This window comes from Myxocyprinus asiaticus, chromosome 12, assembly GCF_019703515.2.
Source record: "Myxocyprinus asiaticus isolate MX2 ecotype Aquarium Trade chromosome 12, UBuf_Myxa_2, whole genome shotgun sequence".
Taxonomy (NCBI): domain Eukaryota; kingdom Metazoa; phylum Chordata; class Actinopteri; order Cypriniformes; family Catostomidae; genus Myxocyprinus; species Myxocyprinus asiaticus.
The window spans coordinates 45,909,387-45,927,515 of NC_059355.1; the positions used below are offsets into that span (position 1 = coordinate 45,909,387).

Consider the following 18,129-nt stretch of genomic DNA (forward strand, 5'->3'; position numbering starts at 1 on the left):
CACTTGTAAATGAAAGGAGGGCCAATTTCAGTCTATCATTTACTCACCTATGTGGCCCTGTCATATAAGAGTTAAGAAGTCACTGCGTTATGTTAAAAACAATGTGTGATGAGAGTAAATTAGTAACTGATTATTAATGTGTAGACTGGAAAATAAAAATGCTTGTCTGGGTAATAACATTTCATTAACAGGAGTGAAATGTGCTTATGTGACTATATTGGATTAAAAATTGTACTTGGAATTGCGCTACTTTTGAACCACACACCAAAGCAGTCACGTGGTGGAGCCCATCCTCCTCTGGCTTTACAATAAATGTACACAAATCGCAATTTTATTTAGCTATAGTTGGCCTATGTGTAATACAAATCATGTGTTAATTGAAAAGATTCCATTTGCAATTTTACTTTGTTATTAAGACAATGTTTTAATGATACTGATAAGTAATCTTTAAAGTCTATCCAAAATTAATAGGGGTATTAAGACAAATATCCTACGATAAGCGATGAATTCAGGCACAAAAGTCTCTAAAAAAGGATAGAAATTCATGGCTCTATAGTAGTCCAGAGGCTTCTTTGCTTTGGTGTCCCTTCTACTCTTCAAGGTTTCAACATAATGATCAAATTCAAATTTGGAAAAGAGTGCTTTTACAGTAAGGTTGTCATCCATGCAAAATGTGAATTGTTTAAGAGTAATACATCAATACCCACAAATGGAGAGAATAAAATAACCTGAACTCTGAACAATCACATTTCCTTATAAACAAAAGGGATATGGGCAGATCTATGTTGCCTGTTTAAGTGAAATTAAAAACACAGAAACATCAAGGACTGACATCTCAGCATCCCACATTTATTAACTTGTGCCTGTTTATACAAACAGAGATGTATTAAATGTATTGAGCCTTGCCATTGAGGCCCCTATGGTCCCCGTTTCGGCTGCCCCTGAGGGACCAGTCTCAGAAGCAGCCCCGGAATTCCCAGTCTCAGCTGCAGGCAATGGTCACGCTGTACCCTACCATGTCGGTCTCAATGGCAACCCTTCAATTCCCAGCCTCAGCTGTAGCCCATGAGTCCACTCTAGTGCTTTCATGGAGGTCCCTCTTGTCCCTGTTTCAGCCACCCCTGAGGGCCCGTCTCGGTGGAAGCCCCGGAGTTCCCAGTCTCAGCTGCAGGCAATGGTTACTCTTAAGTCCTGCCATGGAGGCCCCCGTGATCCATGTTTTGGCTGCCCCTGAGGATTAAACACAAGCAGGAAGACTGGGCTGATGAGTTAGTGGCAGGTCTTGAGAGCACCATCTGGCATTCTGACTTCTGTGGGGTAAAGTAGAATAAATTAAAATGTCAACATGCCTCACTGGAAATTAAACACACTCTTTACTTACGTTCTTTACCTTGCAGTTTTGAGGCACTCTGTAACAGTTCGTAGCCCTCTGACTTCTCACTCTCCAGATGGTGTCGGTCCATGGCCCTCCTGATGACACAAGGTGTTTTGTCTTGGCTGGTCACCTGAAGTACATGTTCAGTTTCATCTCAAGATGAATTATGCAAAGTTATGCAAAATATTGCAAGGCTGTCCTTCACATCACATGATGCAGATCTTATGTCTCTCACTCACCAGGATGCTCTTGTACACACTGCCATGGTCTACATCAAGGCTGACCCTGATGATGCAGAAGTCATTCACCTGCTGGTTGTACAAGGGTATTGACAGAGAGGAAGAGTTAGAGAGACTGGAAATTTGGGAGGCCTGCCTGGTGGAGATGGAGACTGAAGTTGAGGAGGTGGATTTGCTAAAGCCAGAGTCCTGTTCCAAGTTTATTTAAGATGAGGATGTGGATGCCTCAGAGGGCTGGGAAATATATGAAAAGTGATTATTTTTATAAAAAAAGATAGATAGATGAGTTTAAAGCTCATTAAAATGCATATTAATGCAGGGCAAATGACAAAAGACGATTTAAAAAGTGCAAATACCTTGGAAGAGGAATCAGATAGAAGCTCGGTTGCACTGGACTTTGAGTTAGATCACTGGTGGCTCGATCTCACAGGACTGAGAGTAGCTGGAAAGGTAAAGACAACATAGATTTTAAACATCTTAATTTAAGATCTCTTTCTTTCTCTCTCTCTCTCCCCCCATTTTCTTTCTTTCTTTCTTACCTCCATCTCTGTAAGTGTCTCTACTCTCCTAAACCACTCAGTGAAGTGCTGGTTTTGCGTGACCTTATAGTAACTGCAGGTCAGCTGCAGCAACCTGATCTGTGCAATTAATTCATATTCCTTAATAACAGACAGAAATGCTCATTTCTATTTATGGTTATTGTGCAACAGAAATGTTAGTCTTAGTCCAACCTCTACAATATTATCATTTCTGTGCACATGAACTCACTTCTCAAAATTGATCCTCCCATCCTGAAAAAATAATAGACTACATTTTAGGAAGGCAAAATATTACATTAAAAGGTCCATTTCTTCTCCATCCCCCTCACCTCAAGATGATCTTTCAGCACAGTGTCTAACATGACGACGTCAGTAAGGAAAGTTCCAAGGTATGGAACAATTCCATACATGACCCCCTTAACAGCAGGAAGAAGGTGAGAGAAAAAAAAAAATGGAAATAAAGATACAGGTCTGATTTCCTGCTGTCATGTTAATCTGACATCACTTCACATTTATGCATTTGGCAGACGCCTTTATCCAAAGCGACTTACAGTGCACTTATTACAGGGACAATCCCCCTGGAGCAACATGGAGTTAAGTGCCTTGCTCAAGAACACAATAAACGTGGCTGTGGGGCAACCTTCTGCTTAACAGTTCTGCGGCTTTAACCCACTACGCCACCACTCCACTGTACTGACAACTTTTCTTGTACATACCATTTCTCTTTGCTGCCGGTGTTTTCTCTGGGCTCCTTTGTTCATCTTGAAGACATTTGAGGTGCCCTCCTGTGAAGATATCAGTTTCAAATCAACTTTTAAGTTGGATTTCAAAAGGCCAAAAGTTCTGCTATGCAGATATCTGGTTGCCATGAAGAAAAAAAAAAAAAAAAAAAAAAAAAAAAACACTTGCCTGAAATTGTCAGAAAGATCAAGTTCACAGCCATAATACAAGAAGGTTAAAAAATTTCTTGGGTATCACAACCACAGAGCATTCTAAATTCACTCTAATTTGTATAGTGCAGATGTCTATCAATTACTAGAAAATACAAAAGCAACAAATGCTGACAGCCAGTGCAGGTGGCTTACAGTGTGCTTTTACAAGTATGAAAAATGCATACTGAAAATGTGCATGACTGCTAACAGAAAGATGCAGCTTAATTCAGTGAGTTTAACATGGGGTAACACCCACACACGTTGGTGCAGCTATCCTTATGAGGACTCTCCATAGACATAATGATTTTTGTACTACAGATTGTATCCCCTAACCCTACCCTTAAACCTAACCCTCACAAAAAACTTTCTGCATTTTTACATTTTCAAAAAAAACGTTGTTTAGTATGTTTAAGCGATTTGAATTATGGGGACACTAGAAATGTCCTCATAAACCACATTTATAGCATAATACCCTTGTAATTACCAGTGTTTAACTTAAATGTCCTCGTAAACCACCCAAACACACACCCACACACACTTTAGCAAATATTTTATTCACCTTAATGAGAAGCTCTCTGCTGAGAGCGTAGTTGTTGAAAAGATGTCACACAACTCTTGGAAAGTGTGATAGATAACTTTCCATGTATGCAGTGCGAAACTGTCTCAGTTATACACGTTAAATCCACATGAAATCCAAACACAGTAATAAACTCACATTTAACTGCACGTTACTCTTCTCGACCCACAAATCTCGACCCTCATCTCCAAATGCCAAACTATAAATCACGCATGTCTTTCACAAAATTGGTTTAGATGGTTTAGCTTCAACAAGCTAGGAAATAGAATGTTAAACTATTAACTTTGACTCATTGTTGGCAGACTTTTGCCTGGACACCTCATTCCAGGTCTTCTTCAGTCGAAGGATGGCGGTGCTCTGGAGGGCTGACAGGATGGCTTTCAGAGAGAAGAAGCTCTTGAAGATACGGCACCTCTGATGTCAAGACATACAAACAAATATTCATGACTTGAGACAGTAAAACACTTATAGTTTAGACGGCTTGCTTATAAAAGAAGCCTTTAAGATACAACAGCAAGTCATTAGTTCCTACAACAAAGTAATGCGAGTGTGATGCCTCACCTTGGCAACTTCTGTCCAGTGCTCAATGAGCTTCGCTCTCTGAAAGGGCGTCAAAGCACTGTTACTCAGGCAGGTGGCGATAAAAGCGTTGGCTACACTGTCAAACTGAGCAACATTGGCCCGGATCATGGGGGCCAGGTGCTCTTTCCCCTTCTTGTCTCGCTGGGACCAAACACCACCCAAGCAATAGTAGGGCAAAACCCTCTTAAACAGCTCCTGTGATAAACAATGATTGCTGTCTGGTTACAGGAACCAGTTAAATTTGTTTCAAGCTTTTTAATGGTGAGAATGTTTTGCCGGAAACATTGGTGTCATTTACATTCAAGGAATTTCACTACATCCAAGAACTTTCAAATACTTTGTGATTCCCATCCCTAATCCTCAACCATTAGATTACATTGACTTGTTTTTTTTTTTATTATTATTACATTTGTTGATGTCTTACCGCATCCATGAGTGTCAGCTGATCAGCCATCACAGCAGGACTGAAGGACAGGAATTAAAAGGGGAAGAATTCCTTCTCCAAGCTGCTCTCCTCCAGCATGGCAAAGGGGAAGGTGGAGGGGTCATCTGCAGAGAATGAGGCAGGTTGCCAGTTTGGAAGACCATCTCTTATTTTTTCAGCCTTTAATTCAGAAATGACACTGTACCTTCAGGCTCAACCTCAGACTGCGCTGGAAACGCTCCAGCAGATCAAGGGCCAGTCACTTCATTTTAAATGGTCATTTGGTGTGACAAATTAATTTAGTTAAATCAGTTGAATAATATAAATAAAGACTTACTTCTTCAGCCCTGAGCGGTCTTCTGGAGGTCAGCTCAGGGAGTTTGCCATACCTTAGATATATCAGAAAGCATTTCAAAAATATTTTACAGTGTAATTTCATATTTCCAACAGCACATGGGGCCATTAACATGTTGTGAATAGATGGTCTGTGTACCTGTAGAGCAGCAGGTCCAGCGCCTGTTCTGAAGTGGCAAAAGCTTGGTAGGTGCCGAGGAAAACATGCATGTGCCTGTGATCGTTCCATTGAAAAGCTGACACCATGTCCTTCACCAACTTCTACAGGGTGCCAGCCTTTATGGTCCGACTCATGCATGAACTGAGAGCAGGATCTCCGTCCGCATCCAGCCCCTCACTGGCAGTCTGGTGGAGCGGCACCTTCCGGAGTCTGATGTTGTAGACGGCTCCCTCCACTACCTCCTCTAGAATCTCCGGATCCGAGCTCTACAGACAGAGAGAACCACTGAGTACTGTATCTGGTGCTTATACTCTGAACTCATTTATTACACAGTTATACAGTAAAGTTGAGTAACCAGATGTGCCAAGGATAATTTCGACTCATCCCTCCTTTTCTTAAAAAAAAAAAAAAAAAAAAGGGGTTATAGTGAGGCACTTACAATGGAAGTGAACGGGGCCAATTTTTGGAGGGTTTAAACCAAGTGCATAGATTTGGATTGAACATTGGAGGGGTTGCAGCATGAAGCATTTACCCATGTTTCCACTGATCATGGTATAAATAATGTCGAGGTTGTACTTGCAATTTCTTAGTATTGTGTATGTGCCACTTTAACTGACAGCATACACTCAAACTGAGTGTATGTAGGGCAGTGGTAGCTCAGCGGTTAAGGCTCTGGGTTACTGATCAGAAGGTCGGGGGTTCAAGCCCCAGCACCGCCAAGATGCCACTGTTGGGCCCTTGAGCAAGGCCCTTAACCCTATCTGCTCCAGGGGCGCCGTATCATGGCTGACCCTGCACTCTGACCCCAGCCTAGCTGGGATATGTGAAAAAGAAGAATTTCACCGTATATGTGCAAATGTATAATGTGTGATAAAGAAATTATTAATTATTAAATTAATTATTAAAAACTGTTAAACTCCAAACACTTAAAATATTTTGTACATTGAACATCTTGTACAATTTGCTTACATTTAATTACAAAAAATATATATATATATATATATATATATATATATATTTATTAAGATTTACTAATTTAAATTTAATTCCATCAAATTGAATTGAGTAATCTTTCAAAAAAAAAAAAAAAAATTTTGGTTAAACATCAAATTTAATTGTGTATAGTTTGTAATGAAACTGAAATGTGTAAATTTTAAAAATAGGCTTTTTTGTGTGTGTGTGTGTGTGTAGTGACCTAGAATTAGTGGATTTTCAAAATGTATACAAATTAAAAGCTATGATGTAAAATTAAGAAATAATCTACAATGATTTTTAGCTCCACTGTACAAAAGGTCAGATTTCCTTGCAGGCTTCCTCTGTTGCACACAATTCTCCTCGCAACATTATCAAATCTCAATGGATAACATGGACAATCAGGTTCTGAACAACTTCTAACAATATTTTTTTTAGTCTATGCCAGCTGAAGTACATGCTGTCATTAAAGCAAAAGGGCTGTATACCAAATAGCTTACTAAGAAATTCTAATTGTTTTTTTACCTTTTACTCAATATGCAGAGAGATATATATTATTTATTTATTTTTTTTTAAAAGTAAAATTACAAAGTGCAAAATAGAAACAGTTTCACATGAGGACTTATGCAGCCCACAACATAGGAAAAAACACATAACACAATTAGTGTGGCCTGTTTAAAGGGATAGTTCACCCAAAAATTAAAATTCTCTCATCATTTACTCACCCTCATGCCATCCCAGATGTGTATGACTTTCTTTCTTCTGTGGAACACAAATGAAGATTTTTTTAGAAGAATATCTCAGCTCTGAAGGTCCATAAATCCAAGTGAATGCTGACCAGAACTTTGATGGTCAAAAAGGTAAAAATAGTAGAATAGTAAAAAAGGACTTAAATATTGATTTGTTTCTCACCCACAACAATCATATCGCTTCTGAAGATAGGGCCCAGTCTCAGAGTTCTCCGTCTCAGCTGCAGGCAATGGGTGCACTGTAGCCCCACCATGGAGGCCCATCTGGTCCCTTTTTCGGCTGCCTCTGAGGGCCCAGTCTCTAAGGCAGCCCCTCAATTCTCTGCCCTTGAGGTCCCCGTCTCGCTGCAACCCAAGAATCCACTGCTGTCCTTTTAAAGAAGCCCTTGGTTATTGCAAACCCTTTCTGCTTCCTTTTTGGCTCTGGGAGTTCTTTTAGTGGCAGGTTGTAGGAGCACTGCATTTCCTCAGCAAGAAGTCATAATTGCCAGATGCCTTCATGGAATAAAAGACATTTCTTTCATCTGGCATCCTGATTTCTGTGGGGTAAAGTAGAACAAAAAATTAAAATGTCAACATGCCTCACTGGAAATTAAACACTTTACTTACGTTCTTTACCTTGCTGTTTTGAGGCTCTTCCGACTTCTCACTCTCCAGGTGGTGTCGGTCTATGGCTCTCCTGATGATGCAAGGTGTTTTGTTGTAGCTAGTCACTTGAAATACATGTTCATTTTATCTCAAGATGAATTATACAACGTTATACAAATATTGCAAGACTGTCCTTCACGTCACACAATGCAGATGCTTATGCCTCTCACTCACTAGGATGCTCTTGTACACATTGCCATTGTCTACATCAAGGCTGACCATATACACACACACTCAGCCAAAAAAAAAAAAAAAAAAACACACTATAACGTTGGCTGGCAATAAGATACACGCAGAGACGATAACAATGAAGTGCGATGATCCCAAGTGCAGTTTATTTACAAAAGTGATACCCAAGAACCCTAACTTTAAACATGAACAAAACTTGACTATGAATCAAACCATAAACATGACTTAACTATAGAGCCAACAATACTCGACAATGGCAAACATGAGGGTTAAATACTAGGACTTGGGAGAACACATGACAATGATAACCAATGAACACTTAGGACTCTAAACAAGATAACAAGACTGCTAACAACCTAATGAAACAATGAACCAATGGGGACAAGACACAAGAACATGGAAAACACATGACAAGATCACATAACAAGGAAACAGGAACAAACATGGCATGGAACTAATTTAAAGTAAAAGACATGAACAAAAACACACACAATCCTGACAAAATGGTCCTCTCACTTTCAACTGCTTTTATTTCAGCAAACTTAACATGTGTAAAAATTTATATGAAAAATCAAATAGGGGGTGGGGGGGCTCAAAATCAAAAGTAATAGTCAGTATCTGATGTGGCCACCAGCTGCATTAAGTACTGCAGTGCATCTCCTCCTCATGGACTGCACCAGATTTGCCAGTTCTTGCTGTGAGATGTTACCCCACTCTTCCACCAAGGCACTTGCAATTTCCTGGACATTTCTGGGGGGAATGGCCCTAGCCCTCACCCTCCAATCCAACAGGTCCCAGATGTGCTCAATGGGATTGAGATCCGGGCCTTCAAGTCCGACCAATCACCCCTGGTGAGACAAAACCGTGACTCGTCACTTTTTGCCTGTCCTGTCTGGTCCAGCGAAGGTGGGTTTGTGCCCATAGGCGACGTTGTTGCCGGTGATGTCTGGTAAGGACCTGCCTTACAACAGGCCTAAAAGCCCTCAGTCCAGCCTCTCTTAGCCTATTGTGGACAGTCTGAGCACTGATGGAGGGATTGTGCTTTCCTGGTGTAACTCAGACAGTTGTTGTTGCCATCCTGTACCTGTCCTGCAGGTATGATATTCGGATGTACCGATCCTGTGCAGGTGTTGTTACACGTGGTCTGCCACTGCGAGTACAATCAGCTGTCCTTCCTGTCTCCCTGTAGCGCTGTCTTAGGCGTCTCACAGTACAGACATTGCAATTTATTGCCCTGGCCACATCTGCAGTCCTCATGCCTCCATGCAGCATGCCTAAAGCACGTTCACACAGATGAGCAGGGACCCTGGGTTTCTTTTGGTGTTTTTCAGAGTCAGTAGAAAGGTCTCTTTAGTGTCCTAGGTTTTTATAATTGGGACCTTAATTGTCTACCATCTGTAAGCTGTTAGTGTCTTAATGACCGTTCCACAGGTGCATGTTCATTAATTGTTAAATAAATTGTGAAATAAATTGGTACTTTTATTCACCAAAGTGGCATTCAACTGATCACAATATATAGTCAGGACATTAATAATGTGAAAATGTACTATTACATTATGACATTTTTTAAACTACTTCAAAGAGTTCTCATCAAAAAATCCTCCACGTGCAGCAATGACAGCTTTGCAGATCCTTGACATTCTAGCTGTCAGTTTGTCCAGATACTCAGGTGACATTTCACCCCACACTTCCTGTAGCACTTGCCATGGATGTGGCTGTCTTGTCGGGCACTTCTCATGCACCTTACAGTCTAGCTGATCCAACAAAAGCTCAATGGGGTTAAGATCCATAATACTCTTTTCCAATTATCTGTTGTCCAATGTCCGTTTCTTTGCCCGCTCTAACCTTTTCTTTTTGTTTTTCTGTTTCAAAAGTGTCTTTTTCTTTGCAATTCTTCCCATAAGGCCTGCATCCCTGAGTCTTCTCTTTACTGTTGTACATGAAACTGGTGTTGAGCGGGTAGAATTCAATGAAGCTGTCAGCTGAGCACATGTGAGGCATCTATTTCTCAAACTAGAGACTCTGATGTACTTATCCTCTTGTTTAGTTGTACATCTGGGCCTTCCACATCTCTTTCTGTCCATATTAGAGCCAGTTGTCCTTTGTCTTTGAAGACTGTAGTGTACACCTTTTATGAAATCTTGAGCTTCTAGTGAAAGCTGTTTCTTTTTTGCCATTTTTGACCTAATATTGACCTTAAGACATGCCAGTCTGTTGCATACTGTGGCAACTGAAAAACAAACACAAAGACAATGTTAAGCCTCATTTAATGAACCAAACAGCTTTCAACTGTGTTTGATATAATGGCAAGTGATTTTCTAGTACCAAATTAGCAATTTAGCATGATTACTCAAGGATAAGGTGTTGGAGTGATGGCTGCTGGAAATGGGGCCTGTCTAGATTTGATCAAAAATGACTTTTTCAAATAGTGATGGTGCTGTTTTTTACATCAGTAATGTCCTGACTATACTTTGTGATCAGCTGTATGCCACTTCCGAAACAGCAAAATCTGTACATTATTCCAAACTTTTGGCCACCAGTGTGTGTATGTATATATATATATATATATATAGACTAATACATTTAATATAAACACTGTGAATGTTTATACAGTGTAAATAACATGGAAACACAATGATTTGTGTTATTTAAATTGTCTATTGTTGTGACAGATCAGACCACATTTTATGACCACATCATTTAGAAGTCCAGGTAAATCCAAGGGTTCACATCTGCATGTATGTTGTTGAACAAGTGAACCCTTACAAGCCCGATTAATTTAGCAGATGCTATAAGCACCTCATTAAAATGGTCAAGAGTCCATTACTTCATCTATCCTGGGTGCATGGTTGGATCTGAGAATTTCTGAAGATCTTCACAGGTGCCTGCAGACTCTCATATCTTCCTAACACACCAAGTTTTCTGGATCGGACCTGCAGAAACTAGCCTTTAATCTGCTGGAGTGTTTCCAGCATAGGCAACAGCCTTATGATCTTCTTAAGTCAGCATGAAGCAGAGTCCAGTTTTGCATTTTTTTAAATGTATTTTTTGGACAAACTTTAGTGAGTTCAACAAAAGAGAAAAACTGAATTAATTTACTTATGGTGTAAAAAAAAATAGGGAATAAAATCGATAAAACAATTGTTTTTATTAATATGTACATGCTAAGGCACTGCCTGGGTATAATAGACAAACTGCTTCTTGGTCAAACACACCCAACACATACAGTAAAGCAAATTTACAAACTGTCATTTTTTGGGAAACATACAATCTGAAAGACCATTATTTCTTAAAATATGAATACTGCTTAAAATATTAACGCCGTTTGTATAGACAAACATAACCGGAACATTTTATAGAATACTGCAGAGCGTAAAATACAAAGCACTGAAATTTCTGAATTTGTTAGACACATCAGAAATTGAGTTACAAAAAAAAAAAAAAAAAAAAAAAACCCTTCCAGGGTTAAATTAAGCAAGATTAAGGTCAAATTCCAAATGAAATTAGAATGCTGAGAAATACAAATAAAAAACATCGAGCTAATTGGGGGGGGTTGTGTAGGAAGCACAGCTACTCCATTGAGCATGTGTCCAATAAACTTTGAACTTTAATTTAATCGGAAACATAACCAAACAGTGTTGAACAAAGTTAAACAATTAATTGTACACCAAACACCTTTCACTGCACAATTTGGTGAATTTTCAAATCATCTTTACATTACAACGCAAATGTTAAATGCAGTGTGAGGTTAAATATTTCCGGAAACGGGAGATGGGAGTGGAAAAAGAAACATCCTAATTGTTCTAGAAAACACACAAACATTAAAAGAAATACAAAATTAAAACCGAGACGTGTAGATACTACACATGTGAATATAGAGCTGCACATAAAGTATTTGCAGTATAGTTGCAAAACTTATTTCAGAATCACCTGGCACCAAAAACGTCGAAAAATTCAAGAGGTTAGATTAGCCCTGTCCGCCATGCCAGTATATAACTCTAGAACTCAAATTCCTAAAATAAAATGTTTGGAATACAATAAAACCCCTTGAGCACTAACATTCCAAATTATTTAACTGGTCTCAATTGGTCGCTCTAACATGTTCCTATAGCAACATACAGAAAGTAAGGAGACACAAACGATTGGGAAATCTCCATTAACGCACAAGATGCCAACTCTACTGCAAAAACAACAGAAGTGATGGCTCTTTTGATTGAGAAGGTTTATGGCTACAGAATATCTCTGTAATAAAGATACAAATAATTACAAAAGTACATTGCATATCATGAAAATACATAAATATTTCTTTGATTAGGTAAAATAATCAAGTGTATAACAACACCGGACATCTTCAGAAAACCTGGTATAGTAAACCCCAACTTGGGATTGGTTAATATAAATCAATCATGATACATGAGCTGCATGTGATTGTTCTTTGATGATAAAAGTGAATTTTTGGCTTTGTTATTGTTCTGTGATATGATTGATCAGTGCTGTTTTGCACATATGTGACTGGCTGGCATTGGATGATCTCACATTTCAAACAATCAGAGACTCTGATCGTTACTACGAAAGGAACGTTTTTGGCTTCATAATTGGTCCGTTTTGCTTCTTGACCAATTAGAGATTGTCGCGTCACGGGTCAGAGACTCGCTCTCTCGCTGACGACATCCTGGAGGCGCTTGAGCAGCACGTCATCGTTCTCTTGACGGAGGCATTTTGATGGCGACCCAGTCTCGTCTCCCTCCATGGTGAACGCTCTCTTTTTACTCACCCCACCCTGACGGATCATCTGATTAATGTCACTCAGCTCCTGAGGGGAAACAGGAAATCGGGGATTTGAGATTCACAAACGCAACTGACAAATACAGTCCACTAATTACGAGGTCAAACATTCTGAGGTCTTTATTCAAATGTATAATTTATTTATAACACCTACATGTATTATCTTTGATAAAAAAGTAAATTACAGAGTTTAAGAAAAAAAATTATAAAAATGTAATTACCATATTAATACCCAATGTATTGAGTGTTCATTTCTTTTCCAAAACACAATTCTTGACCCGTTTTCAGTTATAAAAATCTACCAAATCCTGATCCTCAATGTACACTTGCAGTATGGATTTTGAATTATCCCTCCAGTTACATTTGTGCTCCAGCATATTTTTGAAATTTGTTTTTACAAAAAAAAAAAAAAAAAAAAAAAAAAAATTATTATCTAATTGAATTGAAAACTATCACACCCAAATTTCAAATTGCATTTGACAAAGGATCATAATGGAAACTTTGTCATTTCTAGTGCTGCAACTAACGATTTTTTAGATAGTTGATTAATCTTTTGATAATTTCGATTAATCGGATAAAATCTATTTTATTTTCTGTATTTTTATTATTTTTTTAAATCAATATTTTATTAAAAAAACAATATAGATTTATGGTTGTTTGCTATACATTGTGGAAAAAAATAAGCTTCAAAATAAAAACTTCATATTGTTTGATATTAAATATAAATATATATATATATAGCACTGTGCAAATGATTTAGGCACTTGTGAAAAATGTTGCACAGTGAGGATGTCTTCATAAATAAATGTCATAAATAGTTTTCATTTATCACTTATCATACAAAGTCCAGTAAACAAAAAAGCTAAATCAATATTCAGTGTGACCACCTTTGCCTTTAAAACAGCCCCAATTCTCCTAGGTACACCTGGACACAGTTTTTCTTGGTTGTTGACATATAGGATGATCCAAGCTTCTTGAAGTATTCACCACAGTTCTTCTATCTATTTAGGGTGTCTCAATTGCTTCTGTCTCTTCATGTAATCCCAGACTGACTATGTTCAGTGGGGGGCTCTGTGGGAGCCATGCTATCTCTTGCTGTGTGCCCTGTTCTTCTATTCTAATCTCTTTTATTTGCAAAAGTAATGTTTGGGAGTCTAACATTTCCTATTGACACACTAAAGCTGAAGATATAAATAACCATCTTAAGACAAATGTTTTTGTGAAACATCTTATGTGCATAAGACTTTTGCACATTACTGTGTGTGTGTGTGTGTGTGTGTATATATATATGAGTAACAATTCTGTAGAACAATTCTATGTCTTCATAGAAATTTTAGAGACTAATATTGTTATAATCCAATTACAGTTACTGTTCTTATAAAATATGTCTTGCATTATATGTAAGATTTAAAAAAATGACAATATAATTTAAACAAATTTGATAAATAATTATTAAACTGCATAGTTTCAACAAAATTTCTGCACTTGATTTCTCTTTTGTAATTGGTTTGATCACTCAGTGAAGTCTGTTTATTGGAAACTCACTTACAGTAAAGACGGTTTTGCAAAAGAGAAATATGGGCGAGACTTTGAACTATAACATATGGATTAATAAAATAATCCAGTTACGCGCTATACAGAAACAACTCAAATAATCTTGTCTATTATTTTCATTATCGATTATTAATATTAGCGATTAGTTGTTGCAGCACTAGTCAGTTCACAAGCATTTACACCGCTACTAGTAAGCCGTACATGTATCACTGCAAATGCCAATTATCTTGATTGATGACTGGTAAAATAGTCTATAGTTCAACATATTATTCATCCATAGTTGTGGAGTTTGTTTGTTTCTATCCATATTAATTTATTACATAATACTATTGATAAATTAAGGAAAATTATGTTTATGATGTTTATCAAATACTAAAGTGTGACCAACCTTGGAAGGGCTGCCAGTGAACTTGTATGTGTAGGCAGCACTGGGGGTGAGACTGCAGCCGTTCTTACGAGGAGAGACAAAGATGGAGTGTTTCTGAGACACACGACGAGGAGAGATAGGCTGAGCACGAACCGAGGGGAATGGAGATAACGGAGGAGCCTCCATCTTTACAGAAACAGAGGGAGAGAACCAGTGAGAAAATTGTTTCCAAACGGACTAGAAAATTAAAATGATTAAAAGGCATCATAGATGTCTAAATCCAAGTGGTGCATCAACCTTGCTGTCGAGCGTTGAATGTGCGTATCTGAGACCGAATGATTTCATCTTTAAAATGTAAACAGAGTTGTAGAACTGGATGAGGTCTCCTCTTTCCTCAGATTCACTGTTTGCCTCCGTTCTTCCAGCTGATTCTGTCCTCTCATTGGCTGATGAAAGACATGGATACATAAAAATCATTCAAAAAGGCAATAAAAAGCAGGTAAATTAAAAAGAACGATTACTGCATGTATTACATTGCTGATGACATACAAAAAAAATGGTATATGCAGAAAGTCACACAGAGACAAAAAATAGAGACAGCGTGATATTTGGGACTTGGTCCACATTGTTCTTACACTGGTCTGCTGGTGGATCTACTTCCATGTTCTCATCTGCCTGTTGCTCTCTGGGACGCCTCTTCAGTAAAACACTGCGGTACACCTAGAAATACACAAGAAATCAGATCATGCAAACCCAAATCACAAGATGTAGGACATGCAGGAGCAAGAGGACATTTTCTATCTTTATCAAAATGTGTGCAAACCCACAATAAGCACAACAACAAAACAAATTTAATAATAAAAATAAAGCAGTGGTAAATTCTCCCTGCATGATGATGTCACAGAACTGACTCATATTTAAACTCACATGACTGGTGGCCTGAGGCTGAGTTCGGTAGCATTTCATAATGTCCTGAAATGTGTGCTCTTCCTTTGTGATCTAAAAGAGAAGAAAGAGAATATGCGTGAAAATGCAACATTTACTAATTGGAAAAATGTAGTGTTAATTATAAATCTCTTCAACTCTGTGGACCCTGTACCATGGGCGGGGCCAGGAGCGTGTAATGCGTTTTTGATCACAAAATAAAAGTCCCTGGGTACACAAGCCAGTCATGTGTGATACCATTTGATTAAAAGCTTAGAATCTGAACTTCTCATAGAATACCAATAGAATACTGGCACCAACAATCATCTATGCAATTATCTAATCAGCCAATCAAGTGGCAGCAGTGCATAAAATCATGCAGATACAGGTCAGAAGCTTCAGTTAATGTTCACACCAACCATCGGAATGGGGAAAAAATGTGAACACAATGATTTGGACCATGGCATGATTGTTGATGCCAGAAGGGCTGGTTTGAGTAGTTCTGTGACTGCTGATCTTTTTCACACACAAGAGTCTCAAGAATTTACTCAGAATGGTGCCAAAAACAAAAAAACATCCAGTGAGGGGCAGTTCTGTGGATGAAATGCCTTGTTGATGAGAGTCAACATAGAATGGCCAGACTGGTTTGAACTAACAAAGTCTACGGTAACTCAGATATCCGCTCTGTACAATTGTGGTGAGGAGAATAGCATCTCAGAATGCTATTCTGAGATGCGGGTTGGCGCTGATTTGGCGGCACGAGGGGGACCTACACAATATTAGGCAGGTGGTTTTAATGTTGTGGCTGATCGGTATATATATATATATCAGTTGAAGTCACAAGTTTACATACACTTAGGTTGAAGTCATTAAAACAAATTTTTTAACCACTCCACAGACTTAATATTAGCAAACTATAGTTTTGGCAAGTCGTTTAGGACATCTATTTTGTGCATGACATGAGTAATTTTTCCAAAAATTGTTTACAGACAGATTGTTTCACTTTTAATTGACTATATCACAATTCCAGTTGGTCAGACGTTTACATACACTAAGCTAACTGTGCCTTTAAGCAGCTTGCAAAATTCCAGAAAATGATGTCAAGCCTTTAGACAATTAGCTTCTGATAGGAGGTGTACTGAATTGGAGGTGTACCTGTGGATGTATTTTAAGGCACTACTTTCAAACTCAGTGCTTCTTTGCTTGACATCATTGGAAAATATAAAGAAATTAGCCAAGACCTCTGAAAAAAAAATTGTGGACCTCCACAAGTCCGTTCATTCTTGGGAGCAATTTCCAAACCCCTGAAGGTACCACGTTCATCTGTACAAACAATAGTACGCAAGTATAAACACCATGGGACCACACAGCCATCATACCGCTCAGGAAGGAGATGCATTCTGTCTCCTAGAGATGAACGTAGTTTGGCATGAGAAGTACAAATCAATCCCAGAACAACAGCAAAGGACCTTGTGAAGATGCTGGAGGAAACAGGTAGACAAGTATCTATATCCACAGTAAAACGAGTCCTATATCGAAATAAACTGAAAGGCTGCTCAGCAAGGAAGAAGCCACTGCTCCAAAACCACCATAAAATATCCAGACTACAGTTTACAAGTGCACATGGGGACAAAGATCTAACTTTTTGGAGAAATGTCCTCTGGTCTGATGAAACAAAAATTGAACTGTTTGGCCATAATGACCAACGTTATGTTTGGATGAAAAAGGGTGAGGCTTGCAAGCCGAAGAACATCATCCCAACCGTGAAGCATGGGGGTGGCAGCATCATGTTGTGGGGGTGCTTTGCTGCAGGAGGGACGGGTGCACTTCAAAAAATAGATGGCACCATGAGGAAGGAAAATTATGTGGATATATTGAAGCAACATCTCAAGACATCAGCCAGGAAGTTAAAGCTCGGTCGCAAATAGGTCTTCCAAATGGACAATGACAACAAACATACCTCCAAAGTTGTGGCAAAATAGCTTAAGGACAACAAAGTCAAGGTATTGGAGAGGCCATCACAAAGCCCTGACCTCAATTCGATAGAAAATTTGTGAGCAGAACTGAAAATGCGTGTGCGAGCAAGGAGACCTTCAAACCTGACTCAGTTACACCAGTTCTGTCTGGAGGAATGGGCCAAAATTCCAGCAACTTATTGTGAGAAGTTTGTGGAGGCTACCCAAAATATCTGACCCAAGTTAAACAATTTAAAGGCAATTCTACCAAATACTAACAAAGTGTATGTAAACTTCTGACCCACTGGGAATGTGATGAAATAAATAAAAGTTGAAAGAAATCATTCTCTCTACTATTATCCTGACATTTCACAATACATTTTTTGATTTTCTCCCCTTTTCTCACCAATTTTCGCATGCCCAATTCCCAAAGCTCTCTAGGTCCTTGTGGTGTAGTGACTCGCCTCAATCCAGGTGGCGGAGTACGAATCTCAGTTGCCTCCAAATCTGAGACAGTCAATCCACACATCTTATCACGTGGCTTGAGCGTGTTACCACGGAGACATAGCGCATGTGGAGACTTCACGCTATTCTCCGTAGCATTCACGCACAACTCACCACGTGCCCCACAGAGATCGAGAACCACATTATAGCGACCACGAGGAGGTTAACCCAACATGACTCTACCCACCCAAGCAACCAGGCCAATTGGTTGCTTAGGAAGCCTGACTGGAGCCACTCAACACGCCCTGGATTCGAACTTGCGACTCCAGGTGTGGTAGTCAGCGTCTTTACTTGCTGAGC

The 18,129-nt window shown here is 38.9% G+C and overlaps 2 protein-coding genes and 1 pseudogene across 2 annotated transcripts in view; 1 reads left to right on the forward strand and 2 right to left on the reverse strand.

The window, feature by feature from the left end:
* The window catches only part of LOC127448893 (RIPOR family member 3-like), a 241,818-nt gene that overhangs the window by 39,266 nt on the left and 184,423 nt on the right, over nt 1–18,129 (forward strand). The window lies entirely within an intron of this gene.
* LOC127448813 (ral guanine nucleotide dissociation stimulator-like) lies at nt 1,270–5,232 on the reverse strand (annotated as a pseudogene).
* The window catches only part of LOC127448895 (retinoblastoma-like protein 1), a 27,521-nt gene continuing 20,266 nt past the window's right edge, over nt 10,875–18,129 (reverse strand). Inside the window, exons 18-22 of the mRNA XM_051711829.1 lie at nt 15,374–15,445; nt 15,082–15,166; nt 14,744–14,892; nt 14,468–14,632; nt 10,875–12,553 (exon numbers count right to left, since the gene is read on the reverse strand). Coding sequence (XP_051567789.1) covers nt 12,383–12,553; nt 14,468–14,632; nt 14,744–14,892; nt 15,082–15,166; nt 15,374–15,445 — 642 coding nt within the window. The 3' untranslated portion in view covers nt 10,875–12,382. The remainder of the gene's footprint in view (nt 12,554–14,467; nt 14,633–14,743; nt 14,893–15,081; nt 15,167–15,373; nt 15,446–18,129) is intronic.